General features: G+C 43.9%; 1 protein-coding gene across 1 annotated transcript in view; it reads right to left on the bottom strand.

Moving 5' to 3' along the window:
- Nucleotides 1-8051: 8051 nt before the first annotated feature.
- hpse2 (heparanase 2) overlaps nt 8052-22963 on the bottom strand; it is a 129182-nt gene continuing 114270 nt past the window's right edge. Inside the window, exons 11-12 of the mRNA XM_064933089.1 lie at nt 16481-16627; nt 8052-8600 (exon numbers count right to left, since the gene is read on the bottom strand). Coding sequence (XP_064789161.1) covers nt 8438-8600; nt 16481-16627 — 310 coding nt within the window. The 3' untranslated portion in view covers nt 8052-8437. The remainder of the gene's footprint in view (nt 8601-16480; nt 16628-22963) is intronic.

Below are 22963 nucleotides of genomic sequence, written 5' to 3' on the forward strand. Positions count from 1 at the left end.
TGTATGTGTGTGTGTGTGTACATTTGTGCATGTGTGCATATTCTTGCTTGTGTGTGTGGTTCACTTAATTTTGCACAAATAAAGGGTCCTTAAGGTGAGTGAAGTGCTTTGATGATTTAAGGGCTGATTGTGGATACATATACTGTTGCCTTCAGACCAAAACATGCACAAAGAGAGAGAGACAGAACCCTGCTTTCTCTTACCAGGACCACTGGCTAAATTAACCAAGTGTGACTGAGTCTGGTACTCTGTTTAAAAGTAAACCAGTTTGGCCCTTTTAAGATGAACCATATGTGGGATGGAGACTGGGTTCTTCAGGATAATTTCTGAACAGGTCTGTGATATTTATATGAAGTCACAATTCTGTACATAACGCAAATTCAGTGATTAGGTTCATGACTCTTGAAGGACTGCCAACACATTGTCACAATTTCTAAATATCCAACATAAAAGTACACTGTTCAACAAGTGTTTGAACACCACATACTGTTGTACTCAAGGCTGGCTCTGACAGGCTTCCCTGGGTAGACCTCGGCACCTAAAAGAAAATATAATAGACATCATATTTGTTTCACAGCAGCGTAAACTCTCAACAGTACTGTGTCTGGTTTATGGCCCGCTGCTAGCCCCCCGCAGCCCATACAAACCCTCTCCTCTCCTCTCAAGGCCTTGATAATTAGTTGAGTAGTTATATCATGTGTGCTGGTATAGGACTGGAACAAAAACGTGCAAGGACAAATATGGTCTATTATATTGACAAGATCGTCAAGTGACAGCTCTAGCAATGGAAATACATGTCCTCAAAGACGGAAGGCAGGCAGGACGAGGTGAGGTCAGATGAGACCTAGCAGTTAGAGTGTTGGGCCGGTTACCACAAAGTTGCTGGTTCAAATCCCTGACCCAACAAGGTGAACAGAAATCTGTTGATGTGCTTTAGAGCAAGGCACTTAACCCTAATTGCTTCTGTAAGTTGCTCTGGATAAGAGTGCCTGCTAAATGACTCAAATGTGGCCAATGAGAGGGCAGATATGCATGTGAAAAACAAGCCATAGATAAGGGACTCATTTTCATATCTGTGTCATTATAACATCTGGAACAGCATGGGCAACAGCATGGGCAGCACCATTGAGGCTATAACCCTTTTAAAGTAGTCAATTTTCTTCTTCGTCATCGGCTGATTGCGCCCAACTTATAGGAATCCCCACCCAGTTGACTACTTTAAAATGGTGGGAGCCCTCATCCATGCTAAACGTCCTCTATCTATCTCTATCAAAACAGGCACAATTCTGATGTAAATTTACCAAAATGCCATGTGCGTCACCTTATATCAGTACATTCATAACAATCTAACCATTTAGAAATTGATGGAAATTGATGTAAAATATATCACTAGCCACTTTAAACAATGCTACGTAATATAATGTTTACATACCCTACATTACTCATCTCATATGTATATGTATATACTGTACTCTATATCATCTACTGCATCTTTATGTAATACATGTATCACTAGCCACTTTAACTATGCCACCTTGTTTACATACCCTACATTACTCATCTCATATGTACAGTGGGGCAAAAAAGTATTTAGTCAGCCACCAATTGTGCAGGTTCTCCAACTTAAAAAGATGAGAGAGGCCTGTAATTTTCATCATAGGTACACTTCAACTATGACAGACAAAATGAGAAAAAAAATCCAGAAAATCACATTGTAGGATTTTTAATGAATTTATTTGCAAATTATGGTGGAAAATAAGTATTTGGTCACCTACAAACAAGCAAGATTTCTGGCTCTCACAGACCTGTAACTTCTTCTTTAAGAGGCTCCTCTGTCCTCCACTCGTTACCTGTATTAATGGCACCTGTTTGAACTTGTTATCAGTATAAAAGACACCTGTCTACAACCTCAAACAGTCACACTCCAATCTCCACTATGGCCAAGACCAAAGAGCTGTCAAAGGACACCAGAAACAAAATTGTAGACCTGCACCAGGCTAGGAAGACTGAATCTGCAATAGGTAAGCAGCTTGGTTTGAAGAAATCAACTGTGGGAGCAATTATTAGAAAATGGAAGACATACAAGACCACTGATAATCTCCCTCGATCTTTGGCTCCACGCAAGATCTCACCCCGTGGGGTCAAAATGATCACAAGAACAGTGAGCAAAAATCCCAGAACCACACGGGGGGACTTAGTGAATGCCCTGCAGAGAGCTGGGACCAAAGTAACAAAGCCTACCATCAGTAACACACTACGCCGCCAGGGACTCAAATCCTGCAGTGCCAGACGTGTCCCCCTGCTTAAGCCAGTACATGTCCAGGCCCGTCTGAAGTTTGCTAGAGAGCATTTGGATGATCCAGAAGAAGATTGGGAGAATGTCATATGGTCAGATGAAACCAAAATATAACTTTTTGGTAAAAACTCAACTTGTCGTGTTTGGAGGACAAAGAATGCTGAGTTGCATCCAAAGAACACCATACCTACTGTGAAGCATGGGGGTGGAAACATTGGGGCTGCTTTGGGGCTGTTTTTCTGCAAAGGGACCAGGACGACTGATCCGTGTACAGGAAAGAATGAATGGGGCCATGTATCGTGAGATTTTGAGTGAAAACCTCCTTCCATCAGCAAGGGCATTGAAGATGAAACGTGGCTGGGTCTTTCATCATGACAATGATCCAAAATACACCGCCCGTGCAACTGCCCGGGCAACGAAGGAGTGGCTTTGTAAGAAGCATTTCAAGGTCCTGGAGTGGCCTAGCCAGTCTCCAGATCTCAACCCCATAGAAAGTCTTTGGAGGGAGTTGAAAGTCCGTGTGGTCCAGCAACAGCCCCAAAACATCACTGCTCTAGAGGAGATCTGCATGGAGGAATGGGCCAAAATACCAGCAACAGTGTGTGAAAACCTTGTGAAGACTTACAGAAAACGTTTGACCTCTGTCATTGCCAACAAAGGCTATATTCCAAAGTATTGAGATAAACTTTTGGTATGGACCAAAAACTTATTTTCCACCATAATTTGCAAATAAATTCATTAAAAATCCTACAATGTGATTTTCTGGATTTTTTTTCTCATTTTGTCTGTCATAGTTGAAGTGTACCTATGATGAAAATTACAGGCCTCTCATCTTTTTAAGTGGGAGAACTTGCACAATTGGTGGCTGACTAAATACATTTTTGCCCCACTGTATATACTATACTCGATACCATCTACTGCATCTTGCCTATGCCGTTCTGTACCGTCACTCATTCATATCTTTATGTACATATTCTTTATCCCTTTACACTTGTATGGTTAAGGTAATAGTTTTGGAATTGTTAGGTTAGATTACTCGTTGGTTATTACTGCATTGTCGGAACTAGAAGCACAAGCATTTCGCTACACTCGCATTAACATCTGCTAACCATGTGTATGTGACAAATACATTTGATTTGATTACTAAACTTATATTTGATCAAATAAGAATCATGTAGAAAATTATCGATGACATTTTTTGTTGACCAAATTCGACATTCTCTCATTGAACTCCATGTGACTGTGGGCTTATTTTTGTGGACAGATTTTGGGGCGGATCAAAACTTCTCACTTGGCCTCTTCCTCTCTGGCAAGGACCAGTGTAGTGAAACACTGAATTTACCTGGTTCTGAAGCATTGGGGACTTACCCTGACCCAGCTTGGTCGGGCCGAGCCTAGCCTTGCGAATGTTTCCCATCAACCACTGACCCTCCACCTCTCTCTGACAGGACAGGACTCTCCCTCTCCACAACACAGCAAAGCCTGATTCCAGCTGCCCCCAAATCTGCTGGGGGCTTTGTGTGTGTGAGTGTGTGTTTCTGTGTGTGTGTCCCCTGGCTCTCTTTGTGAGATCTCCAGCGTGGGGACTGGAGATATGGGCGGCACTCTTTGAGGATACGTTAGTTGATTCACCGGCTGGAATGGATAGAAAGAAAGAAAGACAAGAAAGAAAAGAAAAATAAAGTGTGTGTGTGTGTGTGTGTGTGTGTGTGTGTGTGTGTGTGTGTGTGTGTGTGTGTGTGTGTGTGTGTGTGTGTGTGTGTGTGTGTGTGTGTGTGTGTGTGTGTGTGTGTGTGTCTGCGTGTCTGTGTGTGTGTGTGTGTGTCTCCAGGGATGTGCGTTCTGATTGCTTCCTACTGTTACCTTTCGGTACTTTCATCCTCTCACTTTTGACTCACTAACATGTGGTCCTGTATATCCCGTCTTCCTCTTTTCGTCTATCCTCTCTCTTTTCTCCACAATCATTTACACTCAGTAACCTTGCAGAGAGGATGGAATGTTAATTGAATTCTATGGCATTTTAATGCTATTTATTCCGTAATACTATTGACGTAGACAAATCTGCTTTCACATAGTTTTAGCCATACAGTAGCTGCGCGTGAGACAGTACTATATGTGCTAACGAGATCTACTTTGCCTATAGTAGCTTACAGTAGCTACTGTGGGATTTTCCAAATAGGAATTTGCACATAAATCTACTGCATGTGTGGTTTGTTAGATCAACAAAATCCCCAAACAAAAGTAAAGCAGAATCACAATGGAAATCAAAGTTATTGTAAATATTTTATTATCGCTGTATATATTTTCTTCTCCAAAAAATAATGCTCAATTGCACACTTAACACAATAAAATAATGCTATTTAAAAAAAAGGAAATATGAACAACTCTACATGAACTATGAAACACATTCAGAGGAGGGAAAATATGCTTATTACTATTTAACACACATAAAAAATGATAAGATCTACCTCTCCCAACCCTATACATACACTGGAGAATAGTTACATACCATTTACTGTACCGTCATTTTCAATTTGACTTAGGGTTCTGTTTCAGTCTTACCCAAAAGGTACCATCGAGTTCAATTTTGCTTCCTCAACATAAAAAATTATTACATACAAATATACATTAGATTTAAATTACAATGATATGTAAGTAAACACTTCAAGCACGCATCTTCTGTAATTAACACACTTTTATATACATTACATATTCAAATAGGATGATGATACACCGGCTTGGGAATTCTGTACAAAACAATCCAAACTTAAAGGATAATTCCGCCACTTTTCAACATTATATTCATTATCTCCAGTCCCCAACCAGTGTCTACATATGTGAGTTTCTATGATCTGTAGCTAATAAAATAAGAAAGGTCCTAAAAAATACTTGTCGGATTAAAAGTAAAAACACCAACATCTAAACCTCCAACGAGTTTCTAGCCAGAGGGAGGGTATTTTCTTCCTCCCCATGTCACCACAAATCTCATAGTGTTTGACACTGTTTGTAAAATGTTTTTGCTTTTAATGATGTCATCGGGTAGAACTTGTTCTACAAAACGTAGAAATGTACCGTTTTCAAGTATGTAGACCGATGTTTTGTGCTGTGAATAATGAAAATGAGGTTGAAAAGTGATGGAATTGCCCTTTTAATAAGTATTTAATAATAAAAGCTAGCAGCATAATATGACTGTACATTGGACTAGACGTGTAGTGATGAGTATGCTTCTGAAATATGAATGGGAGGTTGAGTGACAAGAAGTTTTCAGTTGCAGACTGTATGTTCATATTGACCCCGTTCTGTGCTGCTAGAGAGAAATACTGTAAATGCAATGTTTGTTGTTTCGTATTACAGAAAAATGAACATTAAACCAGTGACCCGACCAGTAACCAGTAACCCGACTCTGTCTGAAGATGGATACTCTGCTGTGACAGGGTTGGGTAGGTTACTTTCTTAAATGTAATCTGTTACAGTTACTAGTTACCTGTCCAAAATTGTAATCAGTAACGTTACTTTTGGATTACCCAAACTCAGTAGTGTAATCTGATTACTTTCAGTTACTTTGGATTACTTCCCCCTTGGTGTGTCTTCATAGTGGTCTCTGACTTGTGGTCAGAATTGCTACGATGGAACAAACTTAAACTTGAGCCTTTTTTTTATGTCATTGACAAAACAGAAAGGTGTCAATACATTTTTTTCCACAAACAACCTTCCTGAATTTAAAAGTAATCCAATAAGTAATCATCTAGTTTTTCAAATGTATCTGTAATCTGATTACAATATCTTTGCTGGTAATGTAACTGAATACATTAATAAAAAAATAATAAATCAGATTACATGTAAACAGTTACTCCCCAGCCCTGGATGTGCATCGCTGCCTTAAACTGTCATTCAGACAACAGACATACCACAAAGAGATTCCCAATTACCAGTGAACCGTTTAGTTATAGATGTAAGCCGAGCTGTTTCAGAAAGCAAGATAAAATATTTTCCCTGATGGACATGGTAGACAAGGACAGGCTCATCAGCAGGGGTATTCACACACACTCACGCAGGAATACACACACACACACACACACACACACACACACACACACACACACACACACACACACACACACACACACACACACACACACACACACACACACACACACACACACACACACACACACACACACACACACACACAGATAATTCAATCAGACAGCAGACATGGCTGTTGGAGCTAACACATGCCCTGCGGTTGACTGGTTGTGTTTTCTCCATGTTTTCTCTTCTTTCTGTCTAACCGTCTGCCAGGAGTTTGTGAGTATCAACAACAGAGAGTTGAAAGGAGTTTGCGGGGGAAACAATAAGAGTTGCTGGCAGATACAAAGCTGAGTGACCGTTAGTAGATCTGATGATCAAAGACATGGAAGAGAAGTCTTGTTGGAGGATGATACAACCTTCTGACATAGAAGTACTGTCATAACAAAACTCAATAACCTTTTTACAAAACAATACAAAATCACATAGTAGAATAATCACTGTCCATCTCACAACACATGGGGAGTTGGTGTAGAGAGCGATTGAAAGGTATTCAGTGCAACCCTTGTTTTGGACAAAGAGCAAGCCTTTCAGAGTCAGACCAGGGACTAGGGAATAGTGATAACGAACCAGAAGGTAGAAAGTAAGGGCTAGGAAGTAAGGAGAAGTGGAGCGAGGGGTGAGGAGGGATGAGGGCTAGGAAGTAAGGAGAAGTGGAGCAAGGGGTGAGGAGGGATGAGGGCTAGGAAGTAAGGAGAAGTGGAGCGAGGGGTGAGGAGGGATGAGGGCTAGGAAGTAAGGAGAAGTGGAGCGAGGGGTGAGGAGGGATGAGGGCTAGGAAGTAAGGAGAAGTGGAGCGAGGGGTGAGGAGGGCTAGGAAGTAAGGAGAAGTGGAGTGAGGGGTGAGGAAGTGGTCCGGTATTAGGAAATGGTGGGAGTGTTGAGGGGTGAGGAGGTGGTCCGGTATTAGGAAATGGTGGGAGTGGTGAGGGGTGAGGAGGTGGTCCGGTATTAGGAAATGGTGGGAGTGGTGAGGGGTGAGGAGGTGGTCCGGTATTAGGAAATGGTGGGGGTAGTAAGGGGTGAGGAGGTGGTCCGGTATTAGGAAATGGTGGGGGTGGTGAGGGGTGAGGAGGTGGTCCGGTATTAGGAAATGGTGGGGGTAGTGAGGGGTGAGGAGGTGGTCCGGTATTAGGAAATGGTGTGAGTGGTGAGGGGTGAGGAGGTGGTCCGGTATTAGGAAATGGTGGGAGTGGTGAGGGGTGAGGAGGTGGTCCGGTATTAGGAAATGGTGGGGGTGGTGAGGGGTGAGGAGGTGGTCCGGTATTAGGAAATGGTGGGGGTAGTGAGGGGTGAGGAGGTGGTCCGGTATTAGGAAATGGTGGGAGTGGTGAGGGGTGAGGAGGTGGGGGTGGTGAGGGGTGAGGTGGTCCGGTATTAGGAAATGGTGGGGGTAGTGAGGGGTGAGGAGGTGGTCCGGTATTAGGAAATGGTGGGAGTGGTGAGGGGTGAGGAGGTGGTCCGGTATTAGGAAATGGTGGGGGTGGTGAGGGGTGAGGAGGTGGTCCGGTATTAGGAAATGGTGGGGGTGGTGAGGGGTGAGGAGGTGGTCCGGTATTAGGAAATGGTGTAGGTGGTGAGGGATGAGGAGGTGGTCCGGTATTAGGAAATGGTGTGAGTGGTGAGGGGTGAGGAGGTGGTCCGGTATTAGGAAATGGTGGGGGTAGTGAGGGGTGAGGAGGTGGTCCGGTATTAGGAAATGGTGGGGGTAGTGAGGGGTGAGGAGGTGGTCCGGTATTAGGAAATGGTGTGAGTGGTGAGGGGTGAGGAGGTGGTCCGGTATTAGGAAATGGTGGGGGTAGTGAGGGGTGAGGAGGTGGTCCGGTATTAGGAAATGGTGGGGGTGGTGAGGGGTGAGGAGGTGGTCCGGTATTAGGAAATGGTGGGGGTGGTGAGGGGTGAGGAGGTTGTCCGGTATTAGGAAATGGTGTGAGTGGTGAGGGGTGAGGAGGGATGAGGGCTAGGGGGTGAGGGATGAGGGCTTGGGGTTGAGGAGTTTGGGGGGAGAGTGAAAGATTTCGGGGTGAAGGGTGAGGAGGAGTGTGTTGAGTATTATTTGCGGCAGGCGTAAGCGTTGATGTTCTTGATGACGTAGAAGCCGATGGTCATAGGGGGCATGGCTATTGTCCTTCCCGCCCGCAGCGTCCGAGGCTTCAACTCCGGAAATGTCTCATTGTCCACCATCAACAACCTTTCTCCGTTCAACTGGACTGACCTGGAGGAAGAAAGGAGAGTGGAGTTAGAGAGATGAAGAGAGTGGAATGAGATAGGAGGGAGGGGGGAGAGAGAGGACATGGATATGAGAGAGAAGACAGAGAGAGGGAAGGGTGGGAGAGGAGAGAGGGTTTAACTTCTGCCCAAAGCTAGACTGGTAGGGAAGGAGTCATTCTGAGGCTGTACTTACAGTCCTCTGAAGACTAGAGGGCGCTACAGTCACATCATTGCAGCTTCTTGACACAAGAGCAGGTTTTGTGACAGATGTGATCCTTCTGATCTAGATGGAAGAGTAGCTAGGTTGGGGTTTGTTCTTTCTCAATACCAGGCAATTCATGAATTGATCTGCACTCCCATGGGTAAATTCCTAGTCCAATACAAATAACTGGCATGGAACGTATTACAAACTCATTGAACTCTGCCACAGAGAGCACTGAGAAGAATTTCAACCACTTTGGGACTGGGGATTAGACTGGATGCTCATAAACAAATAGTCCTACGAAATAACACAAACATAAGTCTTCAGAAACACAATAACTTAGGCACATTTTTCAATGTTGTATTTTTACGAGTGCCAGATTCCCATAGACGTTTTCCTGTCCCGTCATCTGAGAGAGGAGGCCTGTACTAAGTCAGCGGTCCACTAGCTAACTGAAAGTGAAAGCCTAATGAATCCAATGCAATGAGGTTTTAACTTCCATGCCAAAACGACGATAAACACAGCGAAATAGAAAATGAATTACACGATTATAAATAAGGAAAAATTATGAAGACAATTTTGTAACATTTTCTCAGGGGAAAAACAACACTCAGAGTCATATATTAATCTAAATATGTGGCTCTGGCAACATCTAATTGGGAGACGTTCCGTTGGAGTCATCAGACAACTATGTTGTTGTTCTGAACAACAGAACTGTTAGTCTAATAAAGGTAGTAAGTACACCCTTACATGCACCCTATCGCCGTACAGAACTCTTCCATCACTCTGAACACTCACACCTCCACCTCCACAGGGATTTAAAGACTGAACACTCTCTCTCTTTCCCCCATCTCTCTCTCTCTCCCCCCATCTCTCTCTTTCTCTCTTTCTCTCTCTCTTTCTCTCTTTCTCTCGTTCTCTCTCTCGCTCTCTCTGTCTCTCTGTCTCTCCGTCTCTCTCTCTCTCTCTCTGTTTCTCTCTCTTTCTCTCTCTCTGTCTCTTTCTCTCTCTCTCTCCCCCTCTCTCTCTCTCTCCCCCTCTCTCTCTCTCTCCCCCTCTCTCTCTCTCTCTCTCTCTCCCCCTCTCTTTCTCTCTGTCTCTCTCTGTCTCTCTCTCTCTCTTTCTCTCTCTACTCTCTCTCTCCGCTCTTTCCCTCTACACTCTCTCTCTCGCTCTCTCTCTCCCCCCGTCTCTCTCTCCCCCGTCTCTCTCTCCCCCGTCTCTCTCTCTCTCTCTCTCTCTCTGTGTGTGTCTCTCTCTATCTATCACCCCCCTCTCTCTCTCTATGTCGCTCTCTATCTCTCAATTAAATTCAAGGGGCTTTATCGGCATGGGAAATGCATGATTACGTTGTCAGTGAAATAGATAATAAACAAAAGTGAAATAAACAATAAAAAATTAACAGTAAACATTACACAAAAGTTCCAAAAGAATAAAGACATTTCAAATGTCATATTATGTCTATATACAGTGTTGTAACAATGTGCAAATAGGGAAAATAAATAAATATGGGTTGTATTTGCAATGGTGTCTGTTCTCCCAACCCCTCTCTCTCCCAACCCCTCTCTCTCACTTTCTCTCTCCCTTGACACGGTGTGATAGTGTGTGTCACACAGCAGACCTCAGAACCCCGATGTGGATCTTAACTAACACCTTCATCACAGGATTTATGTTAGCTAGTTCAAGGCCCTGGGGAGCAGGGAAGTGGAATGAGAGATAAATAGAGAGAACAGAGAGAAAGGGGGAGAATGTAAATTACATTAAACTCCTCTAATGGTTCCATATGTTGGTCCTTTAGCAGCTCCTGGATATATATGTGTGTGTGTGTGTGTGTGTGTGTGTGTGTGTGTGTGTGTGTGTGTGTGTGTGTGTGTGTGTGTGTGTGTGTGTGTGTGTGTGTGTGTGTGTGTGTGTGTGTGTGTGTGTGTGTGTGTGTGTATGAGTGGAAAAGCTAAATCCTCCAGGAAGGGGAGGCAGCACTACTGATTTTCTCCCAAAAGAAACATGGCCGACAGTACTGAGCAGTACACTATGTGCAGTATGCATAGTGCTGAGACCCAGACAACCTGTAGCTATCTAAATCCAGCAAACTCAAATATACCTACATCATGCATCAACCTACTATACGCTCACTTCAACCTACTGTACGCTCACATCAACCTACTATACGCTCACATCAACCTACTGTACGCTCACATCAACCTACTGTACGCTCACATCAACCTACTGTACATTCACATCAACCTACTGTACGCTCACATCAACCTACTGTACGCTCACATCAACCTACTGTACATTCACATCAACCTACTGTACGCTCACATCAACCTAGCTATCTAAATCCAGCAAACTCAAATATACCTACATCATGCATCAACCTACTATACGCTCACTTCAACCTACTGTACGCTCACATCAACCTACTATACGCTCACATCAACCTACTGTACGCTCACATCAACCTACTGTACGCTCACATCAACCTACTGTACATTCACATCAACCTACTGTACGCTCACATCAACCTACTGTACGCTCACATCAACCTACTGTACGCTCACATCAACCTACTGTACACTCACATCAACCTACTGTACACTCAAGACCCTGAATAGACCTTTTTCTTTAAGTCAACAAGTTTTACCTAACATTCACTCCAACACTGTTAGACTACAGTAACAATCGTAGAGCCCCGGATTACAGTCCAGTTCGGACTGCCCCTTGAATTCACTGCAATGTTATTTGACAACAGTCCTTCCATATTCCATGGAAAAAAGTGAGGACAAATCGGATTAGTCATGTACACAGCCAACAGCATGCATAAAAGGTGCAGTGAAATGCTTGCATGCTAGCTCCCTCAACATTGCAGTACAATAATCAATATAAACAATAAAAAAAGTCAAATAAAAATATCAAGTAATTAGAAGGTAGTGTGCAAAGTAATAAACTGACATGTACACAATAGGATTGACCGTATAGATTATGAATGTGCTATGTCAAGTATGACTGTATTTACAAATATGAAATGGTTTGTGTCATGGTTGCACGGTTAAATGATAGCATATAAAAGAACAGCAGTGTTGACTGTGTGTGGTATCACTACAGGCACACATCACAGCACTGTGGCCTCGTCCCTACTCTCTCTCCTCCTGCCCTGTCACCACAATTGTTTCACACTGTCTAAATAAAGCAATACAAAATAAGAAAGGATGGAATTACACTGTGATCTAGGACTGAGAGGACCTAATTGAGAACATAGGCTCCAAATAGGAAAGGAGAACTAGATATTTCCATGGAAACCAGAGAGCGCCACATTGGCTGATTTACGAGATTTAATGAGACCAATATGAAAAGGAAAACGAAAGGTCATTTTGGGGCATTCGATGGATTACATTCTTTCCCACAACTGGTTAGCCTCAATTTCAAATAATCCTTGAACTTTTGTAACATTTCACTTGTTCATTTCACTTTGTATTGGAAAATCTAGAGATTGAAAAGCACGTATCTATTTCGTTTGGTCAGAGCGGCATATATACAGTCTATAGGGCCCGGCTGTTGAGTTCTAGTCATGTTTATAGACATCTGGAGCTGCTCAAACATGAATAAAAGTCTCCAATGCCCTGTCTGTGGTCAGTGGGAGCAGCTAGAACAGCAGTTAGAGTCTAGAACAGAGCCACTGCTTACGGTTCTATTAGGCACCACTATAATCCCCTGTAACACCACTCACACATCCTCATCATAAAACATCTGTTATTACAGCACACCCACGCACGCACACACACAAACTCACTCATTAGGCTGTTATTGGAGGATCAGCCTTGTATCTGAATAACAGTCTGAGCTTAGACTGGAGAGGCCGAGAGAAGGATGGATTACTGCCAGACAGACAGCTGAAGGGACGGAGAGGGGAGAATAAGAGGTGAATGTGGAGAGCAAGTGCAACAGAGCTACTGATAGGGACTGGAGGCATTACAGGGATAGACATGGAGAGGAGAGAGGAAAAGAAGGATGAATGTGTAGAGATAATCAAGAGTAATCGATGCCAGGAATGGAGAGAGAAAGGAAGCAAGAGAAAAGGGGTGAATGTGGACAGAAGGAGTGTAGCAGTGCCACTGATATGGAACAGGGGGATGGGGCTTCTGCCAGTAATAGCGCAAAAGAAGAGGGGAAAAAGGGGTGAATGGAGTGTAGGGCCACTGGAACGAATAGAACAGCTAATCTGCCCAGAGAGCTCTGGGGGAGCAGACGAGATCAGACCAGAACATCCCCTCTGGGAAGGCCTCTGGTACCAGCAGATGTTTCTTATCAAGGCCTTATCAATTTCAATAAACCATGACAAAGCTATTATGCTAATCGAATTTTATGGCCAATTCTCAACCACGGAGGTTTGAACGCTTGTCTTTTTATCATCCAATAGACTGTATCAAATCAAAATCAAATCAAATGTTATTGGTTGCGTCCACATTTTGTTACATTACAGCCTCATTCTACAATTGATTGACATTTTCTCGTTTTACACACATTAATCCGTTATGACAAAGCCAAAACATTTTTGCAAATGTATAAAATAATTTAAAAAACTGAAATACCTTACCAAGCCCCTTTGCTATGAGACTCGAAATTGAGCTCAGGTGCATCTTGTTTCCATTGATCATCCTTGACATGTGTCTACAAATTGTTTGGAGTCCACCTTTGGTAAATATAATTGATTGGACATCATTTGGAAAGGCACACACCTGTCTACATAAAGTTCCACAGTTGACAGTGCATGTCAGAGCAAACACTAAGCCATGAGGTCGAAGGAATTGTCCGTAGAGCTCCGAGACAGGATTGTGTCGAGCCACAGACCTGGGTAAGGGTACCAAAATATTTCTGCAGCATTGAAGCATTGCAGCATTTTCAGCAGCAGGGACTGGGAGACTCAGGATCGCGGCAAAGATGAATGGAGCAAAGTACAGAGAGATCCTTGATGAAAACCTGCTCCAGAGCCCCCAGGACCTCAGACTGGGGTAAAGGTTCACCTTCCAATAGGACAATGACTCTAAGCACAGATCCAAGACAATGCAGGAGTGGCTTTGGGACAAGTCTCTGAATGGCCTTGAGTGGCCCAGCCAGAACCTGGACTTGAACCCGATCAAACATCTCTGGAGAGACCTGAAAATATCTGTGCAGCAACACTCCCCATCCATCCTGACAGCGCTTAAGAAGATCTGCAGAGAAAAATGGGAGTAACTCCCCAAATACAGGTGTGCCAAGCTTGTAGCCTCATACCCAAGAAGAATCAATGCTGTAATCACTGCCATAGCTGCTTCAACAAAGTGCTGAGTAAAGGGTCTGAATACTTATGTAAATGTGATATTTAAAAACATGTTTTTTTCCCCATTATGGGTTATTGTGTGTAGATAGATGAGGAAAGAAAGGATTTAATACATTTTAGAATAAGGCTGTAATGTAACGAAATGTGGAAAAAGTCAATGGGTCTGAACCCACTGTACATATAAAGTGGGTAAAACAGCATGTAAACATTATTAAAGTGACCAGTGTTCAATGACTATGTCCATAGGGCAGCAGTCAGGGTAGAGTACCGGGTGTTAGCCGGCTAGCAACATTGACTAAAGTTCAGGGCAGGGTACTGGGCGGAGGCCGGCTAGTGGTGACTGATTAACAGTCTGATGGCCTTGAGATAGAAGCTGTTTTTCAGTCTCTCGGTTCCAGCTTTGATGCACCTGTACTGTCTCTGTCTTCTAGATCAGGGGTTCTTAAACCGTTTCAGCCTGGGACCCCAATGAGACATTCTGTGTTTTCCTGGGACCCAAGCAATGAATACAATAAATCACTGAATAAATAAACTGATTGATCACATCAAACAGATGTGGACCATAAAAAACACACACACACAGTCCTAATGAGAGGTGTGCGACTGGTTGAAGTTTTCAACAAGCAGGTCTATTCTGGGCTCAGTTTTTGACAGTTGAGAACCCTGACTCGCACAGGTATGTGGTGCCAAACTAGACCAGAACATCTACTGCTTTCTCAGTCAGTTTCTCAGCATAAAAAAGCATCAGGCGTCTATCAGTGTATTCCAGTTCAGATTTTAAAAAATTCCACCATCTTCATCTGTACTGTTACTAGGGTTGCACTATTAGCTAGATAGCTTGCTTTGGCTAATGTTAGCTATTAGCTGTGTACAAGGCCAGGGTATTGTTTGAACGAGAAACTCACATCGACTACTATGAGTAGTACTCCCCTATTATACAATTACAACTTACTTTTCGTTTAATGACAAGTGAACTCAGTCAGAACTTGTGGCTAGCTTGTCCATTCGATGACAGTGGTGAGTGATGGGGAGTGGGAATTACAAGCCAGTGACTGACAGAGCGTCATCTGCTGCTGAACAACAGCACTGCTGCGTGTGGGTCGCAGAAAACGGCCCCAAAAAAAGATCTGTTGACCCGCAAAGTACACGGGCACCTCCCTCTCATACAGCTGCCAAACTGAGCAGAGACACCGCTGCTGAGCAGAGACACCGCTGCTGAGCAGAGACACCGCTGCTGAACAGAGACACCGCTGCTGAGCAGAGACACCGCTGCTGAACAGAGACACCGCTGCTGAGCAGAGACACCGCTGATGAGCAGAGACACCGCTGATGAGCAGAGACACCGCTGATGAGCAGAGACACCGCTGATGAGCAGAGACAGCGCAGTGAACAGAGACACCGCTGCTGAGCAGAGACACCGCTGATGAGCAGAGACACCGCTGCTGAGCAGAGACACCGCTGCTGAGCAGAGACAGCGCAGTGAACAGAGAGTGCTGTTGCACTTGGCCAAAATCAATTCCAGTAATTAATTAAGTAATTATAAATGTGCTCTGACACCTCGTGACTCACTATTAACAGGTCTGCAACCCACCTTGGGTCGCGACCCATACTTTAAGAAAGGCTGTTAGATGATAGTGGGGTGAAACAGGCCGTGGATCGGGTGGTTGAGTTCCTTGATGATCTTCTTGACCTAGCAGGGGTTTCCAACCTTTTTTCCCAACCTCAAAAAGTATTTTTCTTTTTAAATGTGTTTAATTTGAGGGATCTAGGAAAATTACGTTGTTTTGACACCAATTTCCTGCAATTCTAAGTAGTTTAACAAGACTCTTTTAGACAGGCTATTTAATGATGATAATAATAATAATGGATAAGGCAAATAAAGTCTAGGCCTTATAAAGGGTTTATGGAGGATTGAGCCTTTAAAGTTGTGCTTTATTTAGTAGAGCCACATGGTTCACTGATAGAGATCCCAAATCCTCCCGATTGAAGGAGAATCCCCCACCCTTTTTCCCATAGAGATGACTGTTAGCAAGACGGACAGCTTTGTTATGGTAACCTAGGTCTCTGTCTCTCTCCTGTAAGTTGGACTTGTCAGTTTAGTGTGTGTGTGTGTGTGTGTGTGTGTGTGTGTGTGTGTGTGTGTGTGTGTGTGTGTGTGTGTGTGTGTGTGTGTGTGTGTGTGTGTGTGTGTGTGTGTGTGTGTGTGTGTGTGTGTGTGTGTGTGTGTGTGAGAATGTCAGACCCCTCCCACTGGGCACACACTGGTTAAATCAACGTTGTTTCCATGTCAGTTCAATGAAAATATGTTGAACCAATGTGGAATAGACATTGAATTGACGTCTGTGCCCAGAGGACTGCTACAGACCTGGCGTGAAGTCCGTCTGTCCCATAGGGCTGTACCAGGTACTGATGGACAGTCATGTTACGTAAGGTTCCCGCCAGCTTGATTTTCTTCCTCGACCGATGCAGGTTGATGATATAGATCGTTATGGATCCTCTCACGTAGTTACGACTGGAAGGAATAGAAGAGAAGTATTCTAAATTTAAAGCGAGTAAAGATAAACACAAATATTGGTTTTCATGGTCTTCTTTTTCACACACACACACACACACACACACACACACACACACACACACACACACACACACACACACACACACACACACACACACACACACACACACACACACACTGCAGAGACAGAGAGACAGACAGAGAGGAAGTTCCTTGACTAGACCTTTTGTTGCTCTCTCACTACCTTTTTCTCACTATCTCTAGCGAGATCTGTAAGGGCCTTTATAGTGTCATCCTCTGCCGAGCACAACAGAACCTTCAATAACTAACTAGGAGAAGAGTCCTTTTAAAGACAGAGGAAAGCCTTTGAAATGGTTACCTGGTATGTCAGGGATGGAACAATGCTGCCACCCGCCAATTTAATAACAGGAGCAAAAGAGTTGAAGAAGACGGGTCAATCTGAACGTGTTCCAAGCATTCCATTAACGCAATGTAATCTAGTTCATCTCTTCATTAGAATCCTAAACCTGTTATCTATTTGTATGTACATTTATATTAAAGCGGCAATCAGAAGTTGAAACAATAACAAAGCGTTCTCCTTGCTCCTGTTCAGGTAAAAAGCTGAGGGATGGTCCTGAAGAAGTGCAATCCCTTTCAGAGACAGAGCTGTGGAGGCAAGGAATGGTCATCCCTGCTATCAAAATGAGAGTTTTAACAATGTTTTGAGGCTATATAGTGTTTGTTTACATTGACTTTGTTTACAAACATTGGAGTAAAACAAGGTTATGTTTTGGGTTGTGATGGGGTACGACAGTTGAACTAAGCTTATGATGTATTTATAACTTATACTGTATTATTCAACAAACAATAGGTACATATCATTCATTTACAAGTTATACTGTATTCTTCAACAATCAATAGGTACATATCACTAATTTCTAAGTCCAGAAATGGATGTAGCAACTGCAGATTGTCCTTTTAAACCGTATTTGATGTAATTGCCCTCTTGGCCTTGTTTCTAGATAACAGTACACTTCATAATACTGTCAAATATGCCCAGGTTGAAGGGATCTGAGATGTTTTGATATGATCAGAAGTCCCTACTCACATCACATTCAGGGTCAATTGGAGAGTGTGAAAGTGTGGGACAGACAATACAGCATGAGTCCCAGTCTCTGCAACAGAGTGCTGGGGACAGGACTTCAGCCAAAGGTAAATATCTACAAGAGAAAGATAAGGCAAACATGATAACATTTAATAACCGTCTAATGTGAAGGGAGGATCAACACAACTGGAGTGGTACCATATGTTTCTGGGTGTCTGTGTGGTGATACCATATGTTTCTGGGTGTCTGTGTGGTGATACCATATGTTTCTGGGTGTCTGTGTGTGGTGATACCATATGTCTCTGGGTGTCTGTGTGGTGATACCATATGTTTCTGGGTGTCTGTGTGTGGTGATACCATATGTTGTTGGGTGTCTGTGTTTGGTGATACCATAAGTTTCTGGGTGTCTGTGTGGTGATACCATATGTTTCTGGGTGTCTGTGTGGTGATACCATATGTTTCTGGGTGTCTGTGTCTGTGTGGTGATACCATATGACTCTGGGTGTCTGTGTATGTGTGGTGATACCATATGTTTCTGGGTGTCTGTGTGTGTGTGGTGATACCATATGTTTCTGGGTGTCTGTGTCTGTGTGGTGATACCATATGTTTCTGGGTGTCTGTGTGGTGATACCATATGTTTCTGGGTGTCTGTGTGTGGTGATACCATATGTTTCTGGGTGTCTGTGTGTGGTGATACCATATGTCTCTGGGTGTCTGTGTGGTGATACCATATGTTTCTGGGTGTCTGTGTGTGGTGATACCATATGTTGTTGGGTGTCTGTGTTTGGTGATACCATAAGTTTCTGGGTGTCTGTGTGGTGATACCATATGTTTCTGGGTGTCTGTGTGGTGATACCATATGTTTCTGGGTGTCTGTGTCTGTGTGGTGATACCATATGACTCTGGGTGTCTGTGTATGTGTGGTGATACCATATGTTTCTGGGTGTCTGTGTGTGTGTGGTGATACCATATGTTTCTGGGTGTCTGTGTCTGTGTGGTGATACCATATGTTTCTGGGTGTCTGTGTGGTGATACCATATGTTTCTGGGTGTCTGTGTGTGTGTGGTGATACCATATGTTTCTGGGTGTCTGTGTCTGTGTGGTGATACCATATGTTTCTGGGTGTCTGTGTGGTGATACCATATGTTTCTGGGTGTCTGTGTGGTGATACCATATGTTTCTGGGTGTCTGTGTGTGTGTGGTGATACCATATGACTCTGGGTTTCTGTGTCTGTGTGGTGATACCAAATGTTTCTGGGTGTCTGTGTGTGTGTGTGGTGATACCATATGTTTCTGGGTGTCTGTGTCTGTGTGGTGATACCATATGACTCCGGGTGTCTGTGTCTGTGTGGTGATACCATATGACTCTGGGTGTCTGTGTATGTGTGGTGATACCATATGTTTCTGGGTGTCTGTGTGTGTGTGGTGATACCATATGTTTCTGGGTGTCTGTGTCTGTGTGGTGATACCATATGTTTCTGGGTGTCTGTGTGGTGATACCATATGTTTCTGGGTGTCTGTGTGTGTGTGGTGATACCATATGTTTCTGGGTGTCTGTGTCTGTGTGGTGATACCATATGTTTCTGGGTGTCTGTGTGGTGATACCATATGTTTCTGGGTGTCTTTGTGGTGATACCATATGTTTCTGGGAGTCTGTGTGTGTGTGGTGATACCATATGACTCTGGGTTTCTGTGTCTGTGTGGTGATACCAAATGTTTCTGGGTGTCTGTGTGTGTGTGTGGTGATACCATACGTTTCTGGGTGTCTGTGTCTGTGTGGTGATACCATATGACTCCGGGTGTCTGTGTCTGTGTGGTGATACCATATGACTCTGGGTGTCTGTGTGTGTGTGGTGATACCATATGTTTCTGGGTGTCTGTGTCTGTGTGGTGATAACATATGTTTCTGGGTGTCTGTGTGTGTGTGGTGATTCCATATGTTTCTGGGTGTCTGTGTGTGGTGATATCATATGTTTCTGGGTGTCTGTGTCTGTGTGGTGATACCATATGTTTCTGGGTGTCTGTGTGGTGGTACCATATGTTTCAGGGTGTCTGTGTGGTGATACCATATGTTTCTGGGTGTCTGTTTGTGTGTGGTTATACCATATGTTTCTGGGTGTCTGTGTGGTGATACCACATGTTTCTGGGTGTCTGTGTGGTGATACCATATGTTTCTGGGTGTCTGTGTGTGGTGATACCATATGTTTCTGGGTGTCTGTGTGGTGATATCATATGTTTCTGGGTGTCTGTGTGGTGGTACCATATGTTTCTGGGTGTCTGTGTGGTGATACCATATGTTTCTGGGTGTCTGTGTGGTGATACCATATGTTTCTGGGTGTCTGTGTGGTGATACCATATGTTTCTGGGTGTCTGTGTGGTGATACCATATGTTTCTGGGTGTCTGTGTGGTGATACCATATGTTTCTGGGTGTCTGTGTGGTGATACCAAATGTTTCTGGGTGTCTGTGTGGTGATACCATATGTTTCTGGGTGTCTGTGTGTGGTGATACCATATGTTTCTGGGTTTCTGTGTGGTGATACCATATGATTCTGGGAGTCTGTGTCTATGTGGTGATACCATATGACTCTGGGTGTCTGTGTCTGTGTGGTGATACCAAATGTTTCTGGGTGTCTGTGTCTGTGTGCGGTGATACCATATGTTTCTGGGTGTCTGTGTCTGTGTGGTGATACCATATGTTTCTGGGTGTCTGTGTGTGTGTGGTGATTCCATATGTTTCTGGGTGTCTGTGTGTGGTGATATCATATGTTTCTGGGTGTCTGTGTCTGTGTGGTGATACCATATGTTTCTGGGTGTCTGTGTGGTGATACCATATGTTTCTTGGTGTCTGTGTGGTGATACCATATGTTTCTGGGTGTCTGTGTGTGGGGATACCATATGTTTCTGGGTGTCTGTGTGTGGTGATACCATATGTTTCTGGGTGTCTGTGTGGTGATACCATATGTTTCTGGGTGTCTGTGTGTGGTGATACCATATGTTTCTGGGTGTCTGTGTGGTGATACCATATGTTTCTGGGTGTCTGTGTGGTGATACCAAATGTTTCTGGGTGTCTGTGTCTGTGTGGTGATACCATATGACTCTGGGTGTCTGTGTCTGTGTGGTGATACCATATGTTTCTGGGTGTCTGTGTGTGTTTGGTGATACAATATGTTTCTTGGTGTCTGTGTCTGTGTGGTGATACCATATGTTTCTGGGTGTCTGTGTGTGTGGTGATACAATATGTTTCTTGGTGTCTGTGTCTGTGTGGTGATACCATATGTTTCTGGGTGTCTGTGTGTGTGGTGATACCATATCTTTCTGGGTGTCTGTGTCTGTGTGGTGATACCATATGACTCTGGGTGTCTGTTTGTGGTGATACCATATGTTTCTGGGCGTCTGTGTCTGTGTGGTGATACCATATGTTTCTGGATGTCTGTGTGGTGATACCATATGTTGCTGGGTGTCTGTGTAGTGATACCATATGTTTCTGGGTGTCTGTGTCTGTGTGGTGATACCATATGACTCCGGGTGTCTGTGTGGTGATACCATATGTTTCTGGGTGTCTGTGTGGTGATACCATATGTTTCTGGGTGTCTGTGTGGTGATACCATATGTTTCTGGGTGTCTGTGTGGTGGTACCATATGTTTCTGTGTGTCTGTGTGGCGATACCATATGTTTCTGGGTGTCTGTGTGGTAATACCATATGTTTCTGGGTGTCTGTGTGGTGATACCATATGTTTCTGGGTGTCTGTGTGGTGATACCATATGTTTCTGGGTGTCTGTGTGGTGATACCATATGTTTCTGGGTGTCTGTGTGTGGGGATACCATATGTTTCTGGGTGTCTGTGTGGTGATACCTTATGTTTCTGGGTGTCTGTGTGTGGTTATACCATATGTTTCTGGGTGTCTGTGTGGTGATACCATATGTTTCTGGGTGTCTGTGTCTGTGTGGTGATACCATATGTTTCTGGGTGTCTGTGTGGTGATACCATATGTTTCTGGGTGTCTGTGTGGTGATACCATATGTTTCTGGGTGTCTGTGTGGTGATACCATATGTTTCTGGGTGTCTGTGTGGTGATACCATATGTTTCTGGGTGTCTGTGTGGTGATACCATATGTTTCTGGGTGTCTGTGTGGTGATACCATATGTTTCTGGGTGTCTGTGTGTGGTGATACCATATGTTTCTGGGTGTCTGTGTGGTGATACCATATGATTCTGGGTGTCTGTGTCTGTGTGGTGATACCATATGACTCTGGGTGTCTGTGTCTGTGTGGTGATACCATATGTTTCTGGGTGTCTGTGTGGTGATACCATATGTTTCTGGGTGTCTGTGTGGTGATACCATATGTTTCTGGGTGTCTGTGTGGTGATACCATATGTTTCTGGGTGTCTGTGTGTGGGGATACCATATGTTTCTGGGTGTCTGTGTGGTGATACCATATGTTTCTGGGTGTCTGTGTGTGGTGATACCATATGTTTCTGGGTGTCTGTGTGGTGATACCATATGTTTCTGGGAGTCTGTGTGGTGATACCATATGTTTCTGGGTGTCTGTGTGGTGATACCATATGTTTCTGGGTGTCTGTGTGGTGATACCATATGTTTCTGGGTGTCTGTGTGGTGATACCATATGTTTCTGGGTGTCTGTGTGGTGATACCATATGTTTCTGGGTGTCTGTGTGGTGATACCATATGTTTCTGGGTGTCTGTGTCTGTGTGGTGATAACATATGACTCTGGGTGTCTGTGTGTGTGGTGATACCATATGTTTCTGGGTGTCTGTGTCTGTGTGGTGATACCATATGTTTCTGGGTGTCTGTGTGGTGATACCATATGTTTCTGGGTGTCTGTGTGTGTGTGGTGATACCATATGTTTCTGGTTGTCTGTGTGTGTGTGGTTATACCATATGTTTCTGGGTGTCTGTGTCTGTGTGGTGATACCATATGTTTCTGGGTGTCTTTGTGGTGATACCATATGTTTCTGGGTGTCTGTGTGTGTGTGGTGATACCATATGACTCTGGGTGTCTGTGTCTGTGTGGTGATACCAAATGTTTCTGGGTGTCTGTGTGTGTGTGTGTGGTGATACCATATGTTTCTGGGTGTCTGTGTCTGTGTGGTGATACCATATGACTCCGGGTGTCTGTGTCTGTGTGGTGATACCATATGACTCTGGGTGTCTGTGTCTGTGTGGTGATACCAAATGTTTCTGGGTGTCTGTGTGTGTGTGTG

The sequence above is a fragment of the Oncorhynchus masou genome, chromosome 24 (assembly GCF_036934945.1).
Source record: "Oncorhynchus masou masou isolate Uvic2021 chromosome 24, UVic_Omas_1.1, whole genome shotgun sequence".
Lineage (NCBI taxonomy): Eukaryota > Metazoa > Chordata > Actinopteri > Salmoniformes > Salmonidae > Oncorhynchus > Oncorhynchus masou.